The 25,932-nt window shown below is 36.1% G+C and overlaps 1 protein-coding gene across 1 annotated transcript in view; it reads right to left on the reverse strand.

Annotated features, from left to right (window-relative positions):
• Positions 1-783: 783 nt before the first annotated feature.
• The window catches only part of LOC146003189 (hemocyte protein-glutamine gamma-glutamyltransferase-like), a 71,019-nt gene continuing 45,870 nt past the window's right edge, over positions 784-25,932 (reverse strand). The window contains exons 14-15 of the mRNA XM_083141377.1: positions 15,079-15,215; positions 784-1,101 (exon numbers count right to left, since the gene is read on the reverse strand). Of these exons, the coding sequence (XP_082997503.1) occupies positions 960-1,101; positions 15,079-15,215 (279 nt within the window). The 3' untranslated portion in view covers positions 784-959. The remainder of the gene's footprint in view (positions 1,102-15,078; positions 15,216-25,932) is intronic.

A 25,932-nucleotide genomic window follows, 5' to 3' on the forward strand; every position in this document is an offset into this window, starting at 1 on the left:
ATATTAAAAGTAGATGCAATTTTTTCTTACCAACTAGTACAGAACAATAATACCCTCTTTTTTTATCCCGCCGACAATTGATTTCAAATTCTATGTACTTAAAATCCCCCCAAAATGTTGTGCTTGTGTATTGATTTCTGCCGCAATATGATATTTGCATTGTGGAACGAAATAATATTGAGTGTAACATGTTCTGACAAAAATGTTGTAGGTTGTTTTTCAGATTCTACATAATCAAAATCTGCCTAAAAAATTGTGTTTGTGTGCTGATTGCCTAGATTTACCAGAGATGCAGTGAGTTGCCAATTATGTTTTAATTTCCACAAAGGCGTAAATCTGGCATAATAATAAAAAATGAAACTTAGGATAATTGCAGTGAACCTCACAATATTTTTAGTATTTTCCCAATACATTCTTCGGTTAAAGGGATTCTGACTTAATTTAATACCCCACCCCCATCCTAGTCGATCTTCCCTGGAAGATACATACTGACTTTCCAATAATGGGAAATTCGAAAGTACGGCTTTGCATATTTTTGGCTTTGCTGGGAATATTTTTGCATTTTTCTGACATATTTTTAATTTTATGAGATATTTTTCAATTTTTGTGACATAATTACATAGGTACATATTTTACAGTTTTATTGGACATAAAATCCGAGCCCTATGTAGTAATTTACATTCTCACCTTTGCTGGTTCACATACATTACCCATCTGGGATTCATATTCTGTTAACCTGATTCAGCCTCATCAAGTGGATACTGGTAAAATAAAGCATTCATGTATTGATTCCTTCAAAGTTTTAATTTACACATATTCAATACTTAACAAATAGGTAGTAAAAAGTACAGAATTGTAACAAAAGAACTGTATCAAATATATTTTGAAGCATTGATTTGGCCTGATGAAATCGTTCATACTAGAAGCTTAGGAAGTAATCGCACCCGCAAAGATGTTTGTTATTCGGTGACGCTCAGTTCTGCAGATCCAACAATGTCAACAAGCTCAATGGATGAGAAAGTTCCAACTAGTTTCAAATTCCCCACAGCTGCTGGAGTTATGTTGATAGTAACGTCCACAACGGCTTCAGGGGCCACGTTTCTGAAAAGTAAGTGATATACATGCATAAACATAAAGACATATACACAAGTCTATCAATTAACATGCTACTTTACGCTACTTTTCTCTGCTCTCTACGTTAATCAGGGCCAAGAGCCCAGGAATGGAACCTAAGAACTCTGATTTAGCCACTTTACCAAGCAGCCGGTTAGTGTCTTTCTTTCTTGTGTAAGTAGAGCCGCGAATGTGCGGGACCCTACCCCTCACATTTCTTAAATGTGCCTTCATGGCACGGTGCTATATGCACGGCGAACTTTAAAAGGAAGAAAATATGTAATTATTGCGTAGGAAATATTCCACAAACATCCTGTGTAATTATTCTATAGAACATAAATGTATGTTTATGTAGTAGTGTGTTTTGTGCTATTATAAACCCGAGAAAGGATGAACCCCTCTCAGGCAGATTTGGCTACACTTAAAACAGGCTCAACATGCCCATATGAGCTTTTTGCTCAAGTGTGGAACCCTGTCTAATCCAAGATTTTTGTGAAAATGCCCTCGGGAAGTTCCCGTGAAATGATCACCCCTCTCAGATTGATTTGCCTACACTTATAAAAGGCACTTCTGTGAGATTGTTGTCCATAAATTTGTTAAAAATATGCCCCTCTTGATATTTTTTTTGCCCACACCTAAAACTAGGCCAAACGTATTAACACACACACACACTTACACACACACACACACACTTACACACACACACCTACCCACACCCACACACACACACACACACATACACCTACACACACACCTACACACACACACCCACCCACACCCACACACACATACACCTACACACACACCTACACACACACACACATACACCTACACCTACACACACACACACACACACCCTCCCACACCCACCCACACCCACACCCCCACACACACACACACACATACACCTACACACACACCTACACACACACACACACCTACACATACACCCACACACACCCACACCCACCCACACACACACACACACATACACACACACACATACACACACACACACACACACACACACACACCCACACCCACCCACATATATTTACTTGTGGCCTATTTCTGCTTTATTTCTGTTGCATTATGTTTTGCAACGAATTATTACCCAATATTATGCATTAGACACGTGTTGTTTTCTGATTGGTTGCTTATGACATAATGTGATGATGTGTTAAATTCTGATTGGCTTATTGTTTCAGATGTTTTCAATGCGGTCCGTGCTTAGGGTATATAAAGAGATTTTGCATTGCATATCAGCCAGTATTGAAAAAGTTGTTGAAGAGTACAGATGTGTTGTTGCAGTGCTGCTCATATTTTTTAAACACAAAAATATTGCAGATTTGTATAAATTGAATTACAAATCTATTTGATTTAATATACAGAATTTTTGACAACCTGTCATAGGTTTATTAAGTATAAAGTTTTGATTTGGACCCCAAGAAATTTTATATAAATACCAAAGCCAAAAATATTAACACACATACACACACAAAATATACAAATCACACTGCTGAACCCAACTGATATTTTTTATTAAGCATAGAATTTTGATTTGGACCCCAGGAAATTGTATATAATAAACAACAACAAAAATGCCAAATCAAAAATATTGTAATCAATGCAAAAAGAATATATCCAGCCCCAATTGGGCCAGGCATCAAAGGAATTGTAATCCAGACAAATGCAGAACTCCCATAAAAATATGCCCTAAATGCCATAGAGAATATAATCTGGAATATTTCACATATAAACATAAAGGTACTTGCTCTGCACAGTTATCAACATTGCCCCCTCAACCATTTACATCTGGTCTGAAAAGGAAGCATGAAACACCTGTTAATGCTTCACCGGCAAAGCAGCCACGCTATGAACCCATCCATAGCAGTTTTAAAGGCCAATTAAGGGATTACCGGTTTGTATCAAAGCAAAAATGTGGTATTAAGAATTTTTTGAACAGTGTAAATCCTGATGTGCAGGCAATTCTAAATGCACAAAATGGCTCTTATAAGCTGTCCCTCAAATTGTTTTCACAATATAAGAAGCCAAATGGCACAAAATTTACACAGCCCCACATAACAGAAACTGTACCGGTATATTCAAATGCAAATTCAGACAAAATAATAAGCAGTTTGATAGAACAATTGAATATTAAACACTCTGAATTTGCAGCAAAAGAGTCAGGATGGAGCCTATGCGGATCTCCACACAAGCTCTATGTTAATATTTCTGAATTCAACCCATTACAAGGTTCCACTTATGTGCCATTACCTGCCAATATTAAAAACAAAAGAGCCGTGGTCAATATTGAAAATAATGATGAGAAATGCTTTTTGTGGTGTATTTTAGCTGCTTTGTATCCAGTTTCAAGGCATCCTGAGCGAATAAGTTATTATAAACAACATGAAAATGATTTTGATGAGGCAATGGAGGGTTTAGAATATCCAATGTCTGTTCAGAATATTGATAAATTTGAAAAAAAGGCCAGGCACATCAATGGCAAACAATTATCTATTAATGTATTTACTTGTTCTAGTGGCCGTGACAATTGCTTGATAGATCCTCTCAGAATCAGTACACTTGATGATGAATCTGCTGTTCCGATTGATCTGCTCTTAATTGAAAAGGATGGCACAAATCATTACACTCTGATACATAATCTTGAAGCTTTAGTCAGAACACAACTAGACAAATTTAATAGAACATTTAAGTTGTGCAGAAGATGTTTGTCTGTATTTGATGGTAGAAAAATGGTGAATGGTGTTTGTGAAGTGAATGCAGAAATTGCTAAAAACAAGTTAATTGAGCATCTGAAATACTGTGGGAATCATAAACCTGTTCATATGCTTATGCCTAAGCCAAGTGAAAATGCCAAATTCAAAAAGTTTGAAGCCTTGTTGGAACACCCAGCATATATTGTCTGTGATTTTGAATCAAACCTCAAACCTCTTGCATTCTGCAATCCAGATCCTGAAGAATCTTCAATTACACCATACCAGCTACATGAACCTTCCAGCTTTTATTATGTGATTGTACAGGATGGTGTTGTTAGTAAAGAAAATTTATACATGGGAGCAGATGCCATCAAAGAATTTGCACTTAGAATAGAAAATGAGTGCCATGACATAGCATCTAATATTTTATTAAAATCAAAACCCATGTTGCCTTTAACAGAGAAACAGATTGAAGATTTCAACAATGCAGAAAAATGCCCGGTATGTGATTCTGAATTTTCAGATGCAAATATCAAGGTGAAACACAATTCTCATACAGATGGTAAATTCTTAATGGCCCTGTGTAATAGCTGTAATATTAAGATCCAGAGACCAAAATTTGTCCCTATATTTTGCCATGGAGCATCCAATTATGATTTTCATCATTTGATCAGGTACGAGGGGTTTGACAAGCAGAATTTAAATATTTTAGCTGAAAATGATGAAAAATATATTGCCATTAACAAAATAATTAAAGTTAATGGTGTTCCTATTCACATAAGATTTCTTGATTCTTACAGAATTTTATCGGCTAGCCTGGCTACACTGGCCACTCAATTATCTGATGATCAATTCAAAATCACATGTGCTTTGTTTCCAAATCAGGACCTGAAATTAATTAGGCGGAAGGGTGTATATCCATATGATTATGTTACAGATTTTTCTAAATTTGATGAGTGTTCTCTGCCACCACAACAAGAGTTTTACAGCAAAATCAGAGCATCTGGAATCACTGATGAAGATTATCACCATGCCCAATTGATGTGGAACAATTTAAAATGCAAGACATTTGGTGATTATCACAGGGCATATTTAAAACTTGATGTGACCCTCTTAGCTGATATACTGCAGGCATTCAGAAAATCTTCCATGCAAAATTATGAACTAGATCCAATATATTTTTACAGTGCCCCGGGCCTAGCATGGTCTGCAATGTTTTTAAACACTAAAATGCAATTGGATCTGATCCAAGATCAAGATATGTATCTGTTTATGGAACAATGTATAAGAGGAGGCATGGTGCAATGTTCTCAGAGATATGCCAGAGCAAATAACAAATATATTCCTGATTATGATCCAGCACTGCCATCAAATTATATACTGTATGTAGATGCAAACAGCCAGTATGGTTATGCCATGATGGATAAACTGCCATATTCAGGTCTTGAATGGGTTGAAGATTTCAATATTGAGAATCTTAAGGATTTTGATGACAGTGACTATGGCCTCTTCTTAGAGGTTGATCTGACAATTCCTGGTGATTTACACAACAAATTTTCTGATCTGCCCCCAATTCCCGAGGTTCAGTGCTCACCTGGCTCTAAACAGAAGAAGCTCATGATGACACTGGAGCCAAAACTGGGTTATGTTATATATTACAAAAACCTCCAGTTCCTGATGCATCATGGTGTTCAAGTGACCAAAGTTGGAAAAGTTTTGAGGTTCAGGCACTTAAAATGGTTGAAGCCATATATTGATACAAACACAGAGCTTCGAACATCTGCATTGAGCCAATTTGATAAATCTTTGTTTAAATTGATGGTCAATTCTGTATATGGCAAAACTATTGAAAATGTCAGAAAACATACCGATGTTAAAATAATTACTGACCCCAGCCTGAGCAAAAAATTGGTTGCAAAGCCTAATTTCAATTATAGAAGAATTTATGATGAAAATATGGCACTTTTCAACATGAAAAAAACAAAAATTAAGTTTGATAAACCTATTTATGTAGGGGCTGTAATATTGGAATTGGCCAAATTACACATGTTAAAATTGTATTATGATGTGTTGAAACCTTTTTATGGTGATTGTGTAAAATTGATGTACATGGATACAGATAGTTTTGTTCTTGATATTAAAACAGAAGATGTTTATAAAGATATGGCACAGCCTGCATTGCTTGAATATTTTGATACCAGTGAACATACAGAGATTCAACACCACAACAAAAAGGTGCCTGGCAAGTTAAAAGATGAGACACTTGGTGATGTTATTGTGGCATTTGCTGGGTTAAGAGCCAAGATGTACAGTTTTGAAACATGTAGTGGTGCTGTTGCCAAAAAAGCCAAGGGCATTGGCAGAGTAACTGTTGAAAAAGAGCTCCAATTTGAAGATTATAAAAATTGTCTCAAATCATGTAGCACAATCAGAACATCAGAAAATAGAATTCAGAGTGTGGATCACTTATTGACTACAAATATTGTAAGAAAAGTGGCTCTGGATCCACATGATGATAAGAGATGCATTTTATCATGTGGCATACATACTTTACCTTGGGGGCATTGTGATTTGAAAAATGGAAATCAATGCCCAATTACAGAGCATGATTTGAAATAAATAAACATGCCTATGAACTTATTTGGGTTCAAAAAACAGGCTATTATGGACCTGCCAACACCACAACCCTCTTCTGATATAATATCTAAACTGAGTGGCTTGTTAATTATTCATCTGAACAGCATACTTACAGATGTTGATGATGAAACAGGTAAAATATTGTACATATTTAACAATAATTTAAACCATTACCAATTACCTGTAGGTGGGCAATTACAATTTATTACAACCCCTGAGGGTGATGTCAAGATTTCAGTAGGGAGAAATATTTATAGAATTAAGCACTCAAACATGATTTCTGGCACTGTATATACTGTTTCTGCTGGTGACTGCTTATATATTGAGGTCCCGGGATCATATGACAAGCTTATACCTTTTTTTATAGAATTAAGAATCAGATATTCAATAATAAATAACCACTAAAACAAAATGCCTAATGATATATTTGGCCATACAAGACATGAAGATCACAGTGATGAGATTCTGATGCTTGATGTCAGAGTCAAGAAATTAAGAAGTGATTTACAAGCTTTACAAACCACACTCAATGCCAGTCTTCAATTAGAAATTACAAATTTACAATCACAATGCATGGACCCTCTTCTTAAAATTGATTCTGAACTCAAATTGTTGCTTCAAAAATATACTGATCTGGCAACATTAGATAATTTTCAAAGTTTAGAAGAAGCTGTAGCAGCTCTTCAAGCCAAATTTAAGACCCAGGCCACCAACTCTGAGCAATTGAAACAACAATTGGAAGAGCAGATAAATAATGTCCAGACACAGCTCCAAACAATTGTCAAAAGCATAAAATCACAAGAAGATTTTGATCTAGTGATTTCCACTCTAAAAGAACAGATTCAATCACTCCAAATACCTAATCTGGATCCTCTGCACAATGCCATAGCCGAGGTTAAAGAAAAAATTGAGACACTTGAAAATTTTATGAACAATTTGCCATCTTCTGATGCTTTGAGTGCAATAACTCGGAGTGTAGCAAATATTAAGCTGCAACTTGAAACATATGAAGATTTTGGAAAAATTCAAAGTACCATAACCCATCTTGAAGGTACAATAGCAGCAGTGCAAAGTGATTTGGCAAATGTACAAGAAACTCTAGAATCTCGCCTGCCCGGTATTGTAGATACTCTTGTTAGTGTCCAGCACCAAATCACAAAGCTTGAAAACCTCAACACTGAATCTGAGCTATCTCATTTTCATCATTTGATTGATGATATTCAAACAAAACTTGAAATTTTACAACAATCCACACCCACTCAGGCAGATATAGCCCTGCTCCAAAATGCTATGCAAAATGTGGCTGATGCTTCTGAATTAAACAATGTAAAATTGGCACTTGAATTTTTGCAAAATACAGTATCAAATCTTCCCACATCACAGGAACTTAAAAATATTAAGAGGGCAGTGAATAGGATATTGAAATCAGAAGATATCAAGAATATCCAAGCAGAGATCAAACATCTCACTCAGACAGTGGCCACTCTACCAACCAATCAACATATTAATGAACTGCATGCCCTGTTTGAGGATATCAGAAGACAGGTCCATGATCTTACTGCTCAAAATTCAAAATTGGCAGTTGTTGAAAATTTGCAACAAATTGTAGCTAATATCAAGCAACAGCTAGGGACCATGGAATCCAATCAAGCAAATGCTCTGTCTGTTTTTGCCACCCAGCTTCAAGATATTGTGCAACAATACAAGAAACTTATTGTGGACATAAAAATCAAGCCAGGCCATGATGATGTTGTTAGGACCATCAATGAGCACCTTGAATCTGTAACAAGCAGATTGCTTACAGCAGAAAAAGAAATAACAGGCATAATCGAGAATCCAAAACATTCAGTAATTCTTGAATTGTACAGCATCCCCAACAAAGAATATGATTCTCCATTTACACCAGGTGGCAAAATATATATGCTGTCCCCTGCACAATTTTATTACCAGTTTTTTGTTGGGGGCACATTGAGACCAATCAAGATCAAATATTGACTTCAACCACAGGCATACCACTACCCCAACTTATCAATAACAAATGCTGATAACAAAGCAAAAATCACCAGTGTAGAATTGGAGGATTTTACAGATCCCAATACATTAGAAACAGCATATGTTGAAGATGATGGATCTCTGGAATTTAAAATACAAATAGGGGACAAATTATATTTAGAAAATCCTGCAGTATCAGCTGCTGAACACCCCATAGTTGCAATATTCTTGTTTTCATATTATGTCTAGAGAAATTATTGTTGATGAACTACACAGACAAGCCAGACATAATTTTAAGAGACTGCCAGTAGTCACAAAAGGCATAGATGATTTATGGCAAGGGGACTTGATTGAAATGGCAAGTGGACAGTTGAAAAACTTAGACAAAATCAACAAGGGCTACAAGTATCTACTCACTGTAATAGATACATTTTCAAAATTTGCCTGGGCTGTGCCACTCAAATCCAAGACTGGAAAATGTGTTACAGAGGCCATCAGGACAATTATCAATCAGAGTGGAAGATCACCGCGCTATTTGCAAACAGATAATGGCAAAGAATTTTATAATTCTGTGTTCCAACAATTTATTAAAAGCCAGTCAATAAAACATTATTCGAGTTACAGTGATCTCAAAGCCTTAATTGTAGAGAGATTCAACAAAACCCTAAAAAATCTTATGTATAAACAATTTACACTTCAAGGTAATTATAAATGGCTTAATATTCTTCCAGAACTTCTACATAAATATAACAACTCGGTCCATTCCACAATCAACATGAAACCCTCTGAAGTAACTTCATCTGATGAGCAAAAATTGATCAGGACTGTTTATTATCCTAGATACCAGCCAACAACAAGAAAGGCCAAATACAAGGTGGGTGATCAAGTAAGAATCAGCAAATATAAGCACTTATTCAAAAGAGGCTTTACAAGAAACTGAAGCACTGAATTATTTACAGTGGTTCAAGTTAAACCTGGGACCCTTAACACATATATAATAAAAGATCACCGAGGAGAAATTCTCAAAGGCAGATTCTATGAAGAAGAACTCAGCAAAACTAAACAGCCTGACACTTATCTCATAGAAAAAATCATCCGCAGAAAAGGCAACAAGTTATTTGTCAAATGGCTAGGACTTCCAGAACACAGCTGGATCGATGCAGACAAAGTGATAATATGAGCACCTGGGATGTTATAAAAAGGCTGCCAGAACCTGAACAACAGAATAAGAGAAATGGCAACTTGCTGCCTGATAATATTAGGTGTCTTATTGTTGGGCCATCTGCTTGTGGTAAAACTACACTAATGGTTGATATTTTTTTATTGGCAACCAACTGGTTAGACTGGAAAAACAGGCACTTGTATGTCTTCTCTAAGAGCTTGGAACAATTAAAATATCAGCAGCTGATGAAGCTATATGATGGATTGGATATTGCCACTTTTGAACCAGATGTTATGCCACTTCATGAATGTCTCGATAATTCTGTTGTTGTGTTTGATGACATTATATTGGATAATCAAATCAAGGCTAGAAATTTTTTTACACAGGGGCGGCACAAAAACATTGATTGTTTCTACCTGGCACAGACTTTTTCTAAAATACCGAAGCAGCTGATCCGAGACAACAGCAATTTTATATGTGTGTTTCATCAAGATCATACCAACCTCAAACACATACATGATGAATATGTAGGTGGGGACTTGAGCTACAATGATTTTTCCGAGTTTTGCAGTAGGTGCTGGAATCAAAACAGTTATGGGTTTGTCACAATTGATATGACAAGAAAACCCAATAGTGGCAAATACAGAAATAAATTAAACAATTTTCTAGATATTGAAACATATATAAATAACCATGAAAAGGCCAATCATTGATGATCTTAAATTAAGAGATTATCTTGTAAAAAGATTTAAGGGATGGAAATCACAGAACCGAGGAATTTATGAACAACACAAACAAACAGAACAGCCTATTATTGATGCTATTAGTGAATTAGGTAAAAATATCAAAACTGTTACAGAGCAAAATCAAAATTTGATCACAGAGCTTGTACCTGTAGCTGCAAGGAACATATCAGATTATCCAATCACCCCACTTTCCAGTATTCATACACCTAGTCCTGTTGCTCCTCGAAGAATTGAAGCTACTCAGGATCCTATTGAATTGGGTCTTCTTGCTCAAAAATATTTAAGCACACCTAAAGACAACAAAGATGAGGTCTTTGGCTTATATGCTGACACAGAGCGTGATGGTAGCATCATACATAGAATTGGCAATTTCAGAGTAACATTTATGGGAGATGATATAATTGTTTATTCAGAATCTCATCTTGGACAAAGAGGTGGTTTTGTTAAATATCCCGGCACACCTGGGTTGTGGGAACTGATGACTAGGAAAAGGCCTGGCAGCTATACAGATCAAGATTATGAACATTACAAAGAAATATTAATAAAATCAGATGCTCTATACCAGAACAATGATCCCACACAAAAAAGTGTCAAGTCTAGCAGTGGAGCAAAATACAACAATTTAATCAAGCCCATATGGTCACAGATCAAGACTGGCAGTGGAATCAAACAATACAACACCCTACCTAAAGAATTTGTCTGGGTTGATGATGTCAGGAAACTTGTGGATAGGTTATTGGTGATAGCTGGGGAGGAAAATGCTGGGAACCACAATTTTTACAATGAAAAGGTTGGAATTATGGACATGATCAGCACAAAATTGTCTAATTTTATAGTGAATGGCACTAAGGGGATTGGATATCTTATAAAAATTATTAATACTCTACCACCTAAATTCTGGAATATTTCTGAGGGCCGGGGGTTGGTTAATGACATTATAAACAAGCTGCCATTTGAACTACATATTCCAGGCTATCAGTATTGTGGTCCAGGCACAAAATTGGACCATAGATTAAACAGAGGTGATCCTGGTGTAAATCCCCTAGATGCTGCTTGTAGAGACCATGACATAGCATACAACACACATACTGATCTTGACAAGATACATGTTGCAGACAAGAAATTAGAAGAGGCTGCATTTGGTAGATTTGTAAGCAAAGATGCTTCTTTAAGTGAAAAAATAGCAGCATTGGGAACCACCATAGCTATGAGCACCAAACAAAAACTGGGGTGGGGTTTGTGAATATGTATATAATAAACCTACAATGAAGGCCAAGGGTGTTATGTATCAAATACCTTATGCAGGTCTCAAATCTCTTGGGCCTATTGATAGCCTTTTGACCAAAAAGCAGCGCAAGAAAAAAAATTCTTGTCTTGCAAAGGGACATGGTATGAAATTGTTGCTTAGTACCCCCCAATTAAAAAAATTACAGCCATCAAGAAAAAAATCACATGTGGGGGGTTTCATATTTACCATCCCTGCCATCTTAGCTGCTCTCGGGGCTGTTGGGAGCTTGGCTGGGGGATCAGCTGCCATAGCAAAAACAGTAATAGATGCCAAGAAAAATAAGGCAGAATTAGATGAATTGAAGCGCCATAACCTGGCCATGGAGAAACAGGGCAAAGGTGTTAAGAGAGCCATGAATAAGTTTAAAAAAAACAAGAGCCGCTTACAAACCAAGATATTGAAGCTTTAATCAAGCCACTGGGCATCAAAAATTTTAGAGGTGTGTACATGTCTGATTCTTTACCAGAACAACCACTCAACAAAGAGTGTGGCATTGTTAATTTGGATAAGTACAAAAATCAGGGCACTCACTGGATCTGTTATCTTAAATATTTAAACAATAAGGCATTTGTGTTTGATTCATTTGGAGGTGTTCCACCTGAAAATTTAATAAAATATCTAAATTCAGCTAATCTTTATTACAATAATGCCCGTGTTCAAAATTTCAAAGATGTTAATTGCGGACATTTGTGTTTATCTGTTCTTAGATATATGTCTCAAATAAATAAACCATCAATTGAAAATTTTCAAAAGGCCCTGTGGTATTTAAAACATCATGGGGGTATTCCATCTCACCAGCCAAAATTCAATATTGAAACTCAAATTACATGATGACATAGTGTATCTCAAAACAATAGCTCTCAGAGCATTTTATGGCATGTACTTGATCCCTAATATTACACACCACAACAATACAATTGCAGTAGGGGATCAAAAAATTGTCATCACTCCAGGGCAATATAATCTGTCCACTCTAAATGCTCAATTACCCAGAGGTGTAGTGTTAAGTCAAAATTCTGTCACTCACAGAGTAGAGATTGTATCTGCTACAGAAACAGTGGATCTGGGTACTATAGGAGAGTTGTTAGGCTTTGAGAACAACACAAAACTTGAAGCGGCCATCAAACACACTGCTATTAATATACCTAAATTCTTAGCCATAGAGACTCTGAATATTCACTGTAATGTGGCTGAGGGTATGATCACCAAATCAAATGGCATAGGCACTCACAAACAAACTGGCATCATTGCAACATTTAAACCTAATTCTGAATTTATGGAGCCAATCATCTACACTCCATCCCCAACATTATATTTTCCTGTGTGCCATAATAGAATAGATAATATTGAATTGATGGTCACTAATGAAAAAGAAGAATTAGTTGATTTTGCTGGAGCCACAACAACTGCAATCATAGAGATTAATATTTAAATAAAAATACATACAAAAAAATGGAAAATATTGAGAGTTATGAGCTACAATCATTCCCTCCAAACAGGAGGACATTTGCAAATTTAAATCAACCCAACACAGAAATTGAGGTTGATCTTGATGTAGGGGATGGCTTTATACACCCCCACAGAGCAGATCTATACATCAAATTTGATGTTGTAAAGCTCGATGGAACAGATTATCCGGCAAATTCAAATATAAGATTGGTAGATAATTTTGTGCCGCATCTGTTCTCTGAAATTGAGATCAGAAAGCATGGTGTTGTTATAAACAGAGTGGATTATCCCAGCATTACCTCCACAGCTTTGGCCACACTAAAATTATCCAAAACCGAGGCTTCTTACTACAAAATAGGTGGATTTGAGGCTGGTGATAAAATATTAACCAAGAGCCACACAGTGCTGTTCCCTATGCGCCTGTTGGCAGGATTCTTCTCAGATTACAAAGATATTATGTGGAAGGGTGGTTTAAGAATCACATTTAGAAGAGCTGCCAATGATAATGCTTTGATGAGGTACAGCACATTAAACTCTACAGGGGAAGCTCTGCCCAATACCCTACCTGATGAAGGCAAATGCATTATTCAGACTATGGAGCTAAGAATCCCAGTTGTTGAATATGAGGCCAGTTATGCTCTTAAATACAAGGCAGATATAATAAAAAATCCACAAGTACCTCTACAATTTTATACATATCAATGTGTACAGAAGCCCGCAACTGGTACTTATTATGAGTTTGATGCTACAAATTCATTCTCCAGTATACAATATGACATGCCGGATTTTGTGGTGGTATTGTTTCAGAATGGAAGACACAATAATCAGGAAAAAAATTCAAGTAGATTTGATAACTGCAACATCAAGAACATATATCTTAAAAATGGCAGAAATGAGGTATTTCCTAGAGAAAATTATAATTTAGACATTTCCAAGGATGGTTTCCTTAAATTATATGAAGCATTTACAGCATACAAAAGGGTCACTACTGGCAATACTGATATGTATTACACACCAGATGAATTCAAAGCACAGAGACCCATGTTTGTCATCAACACTTCAAAAAGAAAACAAGTTGTGGTGAATGACAGGACAAACATTAAAATTATCTGTGAATTCCATGAGGCATTACCTGATGACACTATATGTAGTGTTATTCTCATAGGTGAAAAATCATATGTTTATGATGTAAGAAATGAGAGAGTCACAGAGCAATTCTAGAGGAGCTCTGCACAATACATTGTTTTAATAATAAATAAACAAATTGAACCTGGTGCCCAATTGAACTTAAACCGGAAATGGATCGGAAATAAATATGTATGGGTGTGTGGGTGTGTGTGTGTGTGTGTGTGTGTGTGTTAATACGTTTGGCCTAGTTTTAGGTGTGGTCAAAAAAAATATCAAGAGGGGCATATTTTTGACAGGATTATGGACAACAATCTCACAGAAGTGCCTTTTATAAGTGTAGGCAAATCAATCTGAGAGGGGTGATCATTTCACGGGAACTTCCCGAGGGCATTTTCACAAAAATCTTGGATTAGACGGGGTTCCACACTTGAGCAAAAAGCTCATATGGGCATGTTGAGCCTGTTTTAAGTGTAGCCAAATCTGCCTGAGAGGGGCTCATCCTTTCTCGGGTTTATAATAGCACAAAACACACTACTTTATGTTATAGTTACATTATTACCTACTCTAACTTCAATACTTCAATACACAGCAATAATTCACAAAGTAGGGAGCTTTGAGGCGAGGATGAACTTTATGATCTAAACTCCGGCGTGGAGTTCAATCAATTCCAAGATTCGTTTTTTTAGCTTTATTAAAGTATTACGTTTTTCACAACCAATTATATCTTTGTGTTATGCTTAACCTACGTGTGAATATGCACGGCATGAAATAACAAAGATCAGAAAAATACAAACTATACAAAACTTAGTATATAAATTACTTAGTTATCTCTCAAAATTTTACCTGAGAGATATAATTTTATTTCTTTCGAGGCCTGGTCCTTCATAGCGTAGCTCACACTGGGTAAGCGGTTTCTTCAGTGGATTCTTGAAGCTGAATTTCACTTTGCCTTTCTTGTTAACTTTCATAGAGGATGGAACCTAAAAAAAAAATCAGTGAGGGCATTGTTAATATCTAAACATGTAATGAATCTAAAATCATTATGGTAAAGATTCATCGGTGCCCTACCTATAACGGCTGACACAGGCATAGCAATGTATTGGTAAAACCGATCCGATATTTCTACAAATATACTTAATTTAGTGCTTATGGCTGCTGTTTTGTTATTACTTCTGTGAGTATATGCGCCCATTCATTTTTTGAGAAAGAATACAAATTCACATATTCATTACCAAACATACAACCCATTGCAGAAACCTCGTTACATACATTAATTAAGAAGGCAAGTGGACCATTTAAAACTTATATCGGACCAGTTGAGTAATCGATTTTCAGTATTGATATATTTTATATTAATCATAAAGGCTCATCTCTATAAAATACTCTTTATTTAAAACATCCAACACTCGAGACATTACGAAAAGGAAGCATTTTAACACAGAGCTTTACTGAGATAAAATTAACAGCTTCGGTAAATTTTGGAGTTTTTTATTTGTGAAGAGCTTAAAACTGCAACTTTCAAAACGAAAAAAGTCCTAACTGGCCATTTTTGTTAACGTTCATTAACGTTTAATGTCCGATTGAAGTTCTAGCGCTATATATTGAAAAATGTTCTCCCTTTCGTAATTCTATCATATAATCTTAACACATTATACAATTAGGTACCTAAAATATAATATAAATCGGGGAAAAGCGTAACTTTATAAATGAACTTTCAGTAGAAATCTACGGTATTGATTGTAAAAGAATATATATACACAAGGAGATAATTTTACATCTTTTGATTTATTGTGAGTATATCAACTGGACGGACGTCAAAGATTATCGTTGGAGCTAGCGAGGGAAGAAATGAAACTACCAGTAGATGCGTGATATCCTTGAAAAGTAGCTGTTCTGAAGAGCGAAAATTCAAATAAAAGTTCGCCGTAAGGCAAATTGTTATATGCAAGTAAATGTCAACATGTTTTGTACTCCCAGAATTTCCACGGCGGTACGAGCGGTATAACAACCTCCTCTATTTTTGTCTTGTCCTCAGCTATCCTTTTTCACTGTGTTAATTTATTGAACGATAGCTTGTTAGAATTGTATTCTTGGGAAATTATTGGTAGCTATTATATGGTAAAAGTTATGCTAAAGCGTTGCGATTGTCGATTAAGTTTAAAATCCGCACTATCGAACTTCAAGTAGACAATAAAATCTTTATAATTATAATCGAACGAACAGTTATTTCAAGCATGCATTTTCCATTCTTAAGGTTGTAATAAATGTAGCCCCGTCTCACTGGCGCCTCTATCGGAAAAGCTCGACAGTGAACAGCCCCATTACGGTTATATTCTAGTGATAGATCAGCAACTGTTGGCCACATGTTCTGGCGTCACTGCTTCTGATTAAATCTCTCAAGGTGTATCGCACTGGTGCAAAAATCCGAATAAGGTTAATTTCGGAATTCATTTGTTCGTGCATGAATTAACCAGCTACCAGTCGGCACCACCATCGATGCTAAATCCTAATTTTCTCATTAAAAATTTAGTTTATGTATCTATTAATCAATGATGATCACTTGTACGTGATTTTGTATTTTATTAAATGCCTTTCCCTTCTTAAACATGTATAAGAAAAATCGTATTTTTAAAGTCACTAGTTCTACATGACGTAACATCGTTCCATATGATCTGTCATGGACGTACACTAACTATTTTAATAAGGATGTAGAAGAACAAAAAATAAAAACAATGGCTTATTGTGCAGATTTTTATTGTAAAAACTTTCAGAAGAGGAATCCAGAGCTTTGTTCGTGTTCTGTCATATCCTGAAAGGTTAGTTATTTATGAATTCTGTTCGCTCTTTATGTAAAAATAATTTCCATAAAGTTAGTTTCCACGGAGAATAATTTCTAGCATGTCTTCGTATTCTGTATTTTGCTTCATTTAAGTAAAAGGACATGTGTTAAAAAAAAAACGTCTGAAAGATTAAAGGTTCGATTTTGTAACTTATTGTTATTTATAAGTTACACAGGAGGATAGGAAGCCAACGAGAATAGTAGGAATGACTTGAAGTTTGTTTGAAGTTCGGAAAAGCTCATTTGTGCATGTTATAATACAGAAAGTTGCAAGTTATCGTGCTCCTATTCGCTTCTGCATGAAGTTTATTTCTTCTAGCATTTAAAACTTTGTCAACATGTACAGGAGATGAAAAAAAGCGTGTAAATATTAAAGCACCTAAGGTAACGGTTCCTATCGTTCTATGATTTTTTTAAAAATTCTCTTAGCAGGAAGACTAATTATCGTAGAATTTTAGAAATCATTGTCACACGAAATTTGAACCTTTCTTAAAGTAATTAGCACTCTTTGGATTTTTTTTAAAAAAATATTTATGTTGAAAAACAACTTAAAAATTACCTTACGCAAGCTTGCAAGCTTCCCAAGGACAATGTATTTTCCATTGACAAGGGACTGTAAGTATCGTAGACTAGTGGGAATTAATGTAGAAGTAAATCGGAACCTTAGTAAAATGAATTTAGGTAATTTATTTATTTATTTATTTATTTAATTTAAGAGAACCAAACCTGGCCTGCCTAACCTAACTACGAAAGCATACATTGAACCAAATCATAAGTAATCACTAGTTTTGGAAACGAAATGAGTGTAACTAACCTACATGTGCAATATATGCAAAATATTTTACGAACATTTACACATGTGTTACTGTAAAGAAAAATCCTTTCTCACTGGTGCCACGGGAGGAAGATTTTGTGTTTCAAATCGCATTTTAATCTATGTGCTTTAATCCAACCCTACAGAATTATGGATGTTACTCCTATTATTAATAATAATATATTTTGTTGATGGAATCATCTAATTATACCTGTAGTTAATATTATTGCTGTAATAGCTCCTGTTGTTGGTCATGGGCTTTGATCTACTAGACGGTATGGGTGATTTTGATTTGTTGACATATTTCCTGTCCTGGTATGTTCTTCAGAAATATGTTGTGTCATAACATTTTTCTTGAAAGCACTCCCGGGAATAGATTCCATGATCCATTTAATGACAAAAATTGCATTGTTAGCCAGTTGTAGGTTAGGCAGTAAGCTTCAGGGACTCTTTCTAAAAGATAATGTGGTAAAACTTTGCTTCATATGTTAGGAAGTTTAGTGCAATATCTATAATATTTTTTTATTTGCATTACCACACACTGTATGGTGCCACAAGAAGTAGTTACGATGAGAAATAATGTGAAAATTGAGTAAAAATAAATCAATTGAATAGTGACAAGCTCATAAGATTTTGCGCAATTGTTGAAGGAGCTATCATAGAATGGACCCTTATACATTTGACACTTCCTTATTCAACAGATACAGATAGTGATCTAATGCATATTCATTTTCAGTAACTTTTCTTTGTGTTGACACGCTTTGACCTTAGCTCACTAACAACTCTTGCATCTTGGAATTTATCTTTTTTGAGTGACATATAATGCAGAATGCTTTGTCTTGCATAGTTATATGTTTCTAAAATAATTTTTCGTCTTTTATTTTTCTCGTAGAGCTGAGATATAGTTGGCGAAAATATGGCGAAAGGACTTGAGGCACAAAACATACAAAAGTTACAGAGTTTGTGGAGACAATTTTTCAGAGAAAATGTTTATGAATTCTAATAGAAATAAGTTAGTGCATGATGCATACCCAGATGTAGAACCAAGTAAGTATATTGCATTTCTTATGGAATAATATTGTCATCAGTTATGTGGCTCATGCATAAGAAATTGTATTTTCCCCTTTCTGCATTAAAAAAATATATGCTTTAGAGATAAATTTTGCTTAAAGTACATAACACCTAACAACACGATACATTGCTTGAGGATGTTAGAAACAAATGTATTTAATGTTTCACTAAATATTCCAAGCAGGATGGATGAAAAAGATAGGATTTTCAGCTACACAGTCCTGTAAAATATTTGAAAAGTTTGATTAAAGGAAATAAAAATGCACATATTTTTCTGTTTGAGACTGTACATATGTGAACCTACTATGGAAATGTTTGTTGAGTGTGTTAATGATGCTTTAATAATTTCAGTAACTTTTATTCCAGTGAAAGTCTGTAGGACCTCAAAGAGATTATCATACCTTATGCAAAATATATTAATTACTAGTGATTCAATAAATATATATATACCTGAATAACAACGTGTTTGTTTATTTTCCCTTACATTTGTTATTAGCAATAGAATATAATGTTTTACATTTGCACAGTATGAGTATTAAATCATTTAGAGTAAAGTACTTACTCTGAAACTGTTCTCTTCTTTTGGAGTATTTCAACATGTAAATTCATTCTTGGTGAAGTATAACATGTCACCATAGTGAGTGTCCGACCAAGAAACCTATCAGTATGACACAATGGTTTGTCTAATGGAATTTCATTAACAATATTATGATAATATTCAATACAGTGGAAATTATTTGATGTAGGGTTTTAAGGATTTCTTATAGTATTTTACTTTATATTCCATATGTTTAATGCTAACAATACAATTTATATGTGTAATTAGAAGTAAGATGCTTGAATAAATTTTGGGACTTGTAGGCATAATGACCATATTGGGCCATTCAATGTATGTGAGGAAGAATCCTCTTATCTAATATCCTTACTTGAGTTTGAACTGTTCTTTTAGGTCTACTTTATGCACAGAAAGGCTAATTTGGTTGAAACTACAGTTTAAAGTGGGATCCGAAATACTATGGGTCTCCACCGGGTATCGAACTCATACCTGAGTTAAAAAATGGGTGTGAAGAGCCCCTTGAGAAAGGATGAAAGTGAAATGTTATAAAGACTTGAAAAGGATATACACAAAACTACGAACTTCCTCAGAGACAGTATAAGAGCCCCGGTCTTCTCAAAAAGGTAATGACATTTCTTAAACTGCTTTCATTATCTCCCAACCTGGTCAGTAATTGGTAAGATCAAAAGTTTGAGGAAAGTATAATCTACACATTAGGTAGGAATAAGCCAATCACTTAACATTTAGACATGACACATTGGATGGTCTAGCCCTTGCAGCAAATCATCATGAGTGAGACACCTATGTTCCATACGAGGCCAAGTTAAATTTACTTCTTGATGGAAGAGATGATATGAGAAACATGCACCAATGATCGACCTGATAGTGTGAAGCTTGAAAGAATGATTATTTATTAACTCTTTATGTTCACTTTCTTTTAGATTGACTAGAAACATGTGTGACATTATTTAGAAGTAGCAGGGATTTTGTCAATATGGCATCCACTATGAGTGAAATGTTGCTGTTCATTGGTTCATTTCCAAGTGGCATATGTCACATGTCACTTTGGTGTGAAATCTCTCTAAATTGCAAAAAATACTGTTGGTTTCTTTGTCATCAGCTGGAAATTTGCACATTTCTTTTGTTTTTTAATTAGCTTTAAAAATTCATGTGGAATATTTATTCTGAATGCATGGATTGTATCATCTTCAGTACTGTATTAAGTATATGAATATATAAAATACATATCTGTGCAGGATAAGATCTTTCAGTGGTGTATTTTTAATTCCATTGTGTGTGTGTTTAGGAGTGGGGGGCTGGGAGTGTGATTATCTAGCTTGATCCTACATACTCAATGACTGCTTTGTTTTTTATTGTAAGACATTCATATTTCGAGTCCAGATTTTTGTGTAACTATGAAATATGTAATGCCATATGATGAAATTGTAGTCAATATGTAGAGTGGTTCCAGTAAGTAACTTCGAACAAAACTCGCTTGTATGACATACTCCTACTCCCATTCTAGATTAAAAATTAGGGATTTTTGACAAATACTAAAATGAATAAGCATGCAGTGATTAGTTAATAATATATCTTACAAACATTCACACGTTTTTAGAAATGGGTTGAAATTACTCTCATGCAAACCAGAAAAGTGAAATTTCATACAACTTCGATTGATTGATTGATTTGGTGTTTTAAGTCAACTTTATTCACAGTAAGGCCAATCGGGACTGGAACTACAGTTTAAAGTGGGATCCGAACCACTATGCGTCTCCATATAGGTACAACTTCGAGATGGGGTGGTTGCTATATAGGCATTCTAGGTTAACTTGTGTAAGGTGTGACCTTTTCTTACTCTATTTTCCTATAACTATTCATTATCAGCATCATAGTAGTTTTTACAGAGAAATAGACTGATAGAATTAAAACAATTACAATTTTATTCCAGAAATTATTCTGTTTGATAACTTCCCCAATGAGCTGTGTCACTCATAACTATTTTTTTATTCTATTCTCTCATGGCAGATGGCACTGAACTAGTTTCTATGTCGTATTGTTTAAAATACTATTTCATCTACAGAACACTGAATGTAAGTTGTGATAGAAATTAACTGTAGTGTAAAATATTTACTTTCATCTACAGCATAACATAACCCATGGTTCTACAGAATAGTTTCTCAACCTATAGGATGCGACCAACTCCTGGGTCCTGAGGGGACATTTGGTGAGTCGGGAAGTTGGGTTCGAAACTTTGTTAACTGGGTCTTAAAAACCTATTACCTTAAATTACTTAGATATATTGTTTTAACAATTTAAATTCAGGCTGTGTTGTCGTGAAAGAGCAAATATATGATTACAGACTAGGTGCACACCCCTACAAAGTAATTCCGCTTGTTCCCATCTTATGGGTCCCATGAAGTGTAATATCCTTCAAGGTGGGTCCCCGACTGAAAAAGGTTGAGATCCACTGCTCTGCAGCCCTGGAAGGTCCTTGGCCTATCAACTGACTGCCAGTCTGCCTCCCACAACCCTATAGCTCGACCACAAGGAAAAAAACCTTCCGTCCAAAGCGTTCGCGCAACTTCCCTGCCGTTATCGGTGTTCGGGGCACTGTTGCCAGGTCAGATTTGAAAAATTCGGGAGATTGTTCCTTGGGAAACCAGAAGATCTGCTACAAAATCCGATGATCTAATAGTAGCGGATGAACGACGTTCTTGGGGGAGGAGGGGTGGCATAGTCGTGCGCACGGGGGGGGGGCAAGGCGAGTGGCGCGCATTGTTTACGGTGTAAACGTTACAGATACTTTTGTAACAATGGTGCTAAACCCAGCACCCTGTGTTTGGCAAAAATATACCGAAGATCTCAATTTCAGGAGTGGACATGTTTCAAACAAAAGAAAGTAAACCGCCCGAGGGAACCGACCAACATCTTTCATCTCTTCCGCATTTTCCGGTTAGAGGGTGCGTGGAAAACACCCTCAAATTTGCCATTTCTCAGCACCGACACAAGGGGTTTGCGATGCCTCTATTATCACAAGGAATTTTTATGACAGGAAGTGGTAGAAAGTTGTGTTCACAGATGAAGCTAACGTGTCGCCTTTCGTTGTCGGCGATTTTCCACAATCTTTCAAGTCGAATGCTGACAATAACAAATCAATTTGCCTTCTGCTGGTGTTCGGTGTACAGCTATCGATAGGGGTGGGCACGCGTCCTGCACCATAATGAGAAAATGCATTACGTATGTGAAATATATTTGGTGAATTAGACAGCATGTCTTCCTCAATAATTCAAGATAGCAACGCTTATGCTAGGTTGCCACCCATCCTCCCCATCTGCTAGAAATACACACACACACACACCCACAAACACATACATGTATAAAATAATTTGCCCACGCTACGAAGTCAGTTTTTCTACCTCGTAAGGCAAGGACCTTTCACTGTGTTTGTGTCACTTCATCCATTTCATTAGTTTTTCATTCATCCATATTGTCGTACTTACCCGTAGAGGCACAAAAGCGACGTAAAATAACTAAAATAGAAATAGAGTTTAGGGTGGGATAAAATACAGCCATCTAAAAATAGCAATGTAGTAAAAGTAATAAAATAATGTCCTAGCACAATTGAGTAGCGTTTGACATAATTTCACAGTTCAAACAGCACTTGCCATGGCTGAGTAGAGTTCCACTCCACATCTCCCCTCCATGTTCAAGTAAGATGAGCAGGAAACGTGTTTTTATGCTGGCCGTTGGAGGTTCCATAGCAATAGTTTATTAAGGAATTCTTCCGAGAAATCAATAGGCCTGGCAACGCTGACGTGAGCCAGCGCGAATGTTGCTTATCCCTGCCCTTTTCCGCACCCGCAGGCGCGATGTGCTTCTGCGCAGGGTTTTTTGCTTGTGGTTCCACTATACCTAGAGGTGTGGAGATCTTCAACCAGTAATGGGGTGACGTAGGGTCAGCACATCGAACCCTCAGCTGTTATAGGAGATTTCCCAGACTGGGTTACGCTACTCACTTGTAGGTCCCCAATTTTCTTAGGATGGTGGTTAAGTATGGAAAACAAGTACTGACTGACTGTATGTATATATCTTTTATTCCAGCATATTTCATACCTACAAGCCGCCAGCCGATTTGTAATGGTTTCGTTAGATGAATAGCGTTAATGTTCCATCAGTAGTTTTTAATATACGTTTTATGATTTTTTCTTATTTCCTGAGACAAAACCTTCGAATCCTGTCTTTTGTTTCCCTGGCATTTTCAGCATCAAATTTCCCCCCTCTCAGGGTACTCCACTGATATCAATTACAGAGAAAGTGGATGCATTTGTCTTTCGTTTTATGAGGCCATAGACAGATGAATGGAATTTTCTACGTTGGTAAATCAGAAGTGTCTACATCTTGCGATTCAATATGGTAGGCCTACACAACGGAGAAAATTACAGTGACGGCACCAGAAACAGTTGCTGGTATTAAGATGCTGTATCCTGCAGATTGCCACCCACGTTAAACTGTGCAGCAATTGTTATGAAGAGAAAGAGACAATTTGGGAAATGTTGCAACATGGCTCGAGCGCCCTTTAGAACACCTTGGGTAGCGCAATGATCTGCTCACCCCACCTTTCCATTCCGGCTTTTATTTTCTGCTAATAATTCGGGACATATCTCGTAAGGTCGTAGTATTTATTTTATTTAAGTTCATAAAAATGTTCTACAAGGATAAATACCATTGTTCGGTTAATGCAGGGGTCCTGGGTTCGAATCCCTGTTAGAGCTTTCTTTGTGTCATCAATTTTTCATAGCATCGTCGCGATTAGCCAAAAATCGGAAAAATGCGACGCTAAATAAACAACGACGAGGGAGGGGTAAAACGCATTGATCTACGAACAAAGTAATCGCTGTAAGAGTTTACACAAGATAAAATCGCGATTTGCCCAAAATGTCAGAAAAGCAACGCATAATAGGGAGAATACGACATAAAAATACTTATTACCACAGATAATACACGGACAATTTTTCATGCACAACAGAATGATTTACGTGCTGGAATTTCAGGAACTTGAAATTATTTTCGTATGTTGTGCTTCTGGGCTACTTATTCTGTATATCTCGTAACTTAGATGTAGAAATCATTCAAACGTAACGTGCATTAACTGAACAATGGTATTTATCCTTGTAGAACATTTTTATGCACTTATATAAAATAATTAATTCGACCTTACGAGATATGTCCCGAATTATTAGCAGAAAATAAAAGCAGGAATGGAAGGGTGGGGTGAGCGGATCATTGCGCTGAGACGCATTCAACTGTCACTGCCAAGAGTAAGATATGATTGGCGGAGAGGTTGCTATGACAACGCTTTACGTTTCGAAACAGCCGTAGTGTGGCTCCACATGTCCGGTTTGGTATACGCACAGATTACAAAGGAGAGATAGGAAGTAAGCGATCTTATTAATCTGTGGTATCGTAGCTGATCGTAGCGGGCAGAAAACTCGGGCCGACGCGGTACTGTATGAAATGAATTTGTAAATTCTCGTTCGTTTTTGTGTGGAAATATTTAATACTATGTAGTTTATATATTCAGTGTGTTGTTGTTATCGAGTGTTCTTTCATTGTTATCGTGGCTCTAATGCTCGTGAACCACATCAAATAACCTGAATTTATTTATATTGATAAGCTCTCGAGTCACAAAGAAGCCATAAAATGACTTCAACGATTTCCATTGTCTGTATGAAAAGGTAAGTGAGAATTGCTATTGTTTTAATGTATGCAACCTCTTAAGTCTTTTTATAGTTTATTAGTTTATACGAGCTTCCAATGGATAGTGTAAATTAGACAGATGACTTTCATTACGAACATGTCAGAGCACTACACTTTTATATCTTCCGATGTAAAAAGCTTCTCTTCTTACTCTTTTAATAAGTTACGGAGAGGCTAGTCGTACGAAGATATATCATTTTCCTCATTATAATTAACATAAAAATTTCGTGGTCTGTGTTCATTTAAATGGTGTCCAGGTATCATGTTTACCAAAAGACTAATAAACATTACTTTGAATCAAATCAAAACTAGTTTCGGTACGAACGACTAACGCAACTGCGCCGAGGATTACTGCGCAGTACACATTTAGCCTCAAAACAGGTTTCGTGCCATCGAAGCGGAGGGGCTCTAATAACTAAGGTCCGGATCTTTACGAATTACATATGTTTTCCTTTAAATGTAACCAAGCAAAGTGAGTTTAGAGTACATATTTTTACATAAACTGCGGCTTTTGCGCCACTCCTCTAGTTTTCATTGACTAATGCAGATTTATTTGTGGGTCAAATATTCAAGATGTGATTGATCTCGTAATTTTTTAATCGTAATGTGACAGGCCCGTACTGCCATTCTCAAACAATGTCTGCTGATTCTGGGAAC

Source organism: Lepisma saccharinum, chromosome 19 (assembly GCF_977018435.1).
Source record: "Lepisma saccharinum chromosome 19, izLepSacc3.1, whole genome shotgun sequence".
Classification (NCBI taxonomy): Eukaryota; Metazoa; Arthropoda; class Insecta; order Zygentoma; family Lepismatidae; genus Lepisma; species Lepisma saccharinum.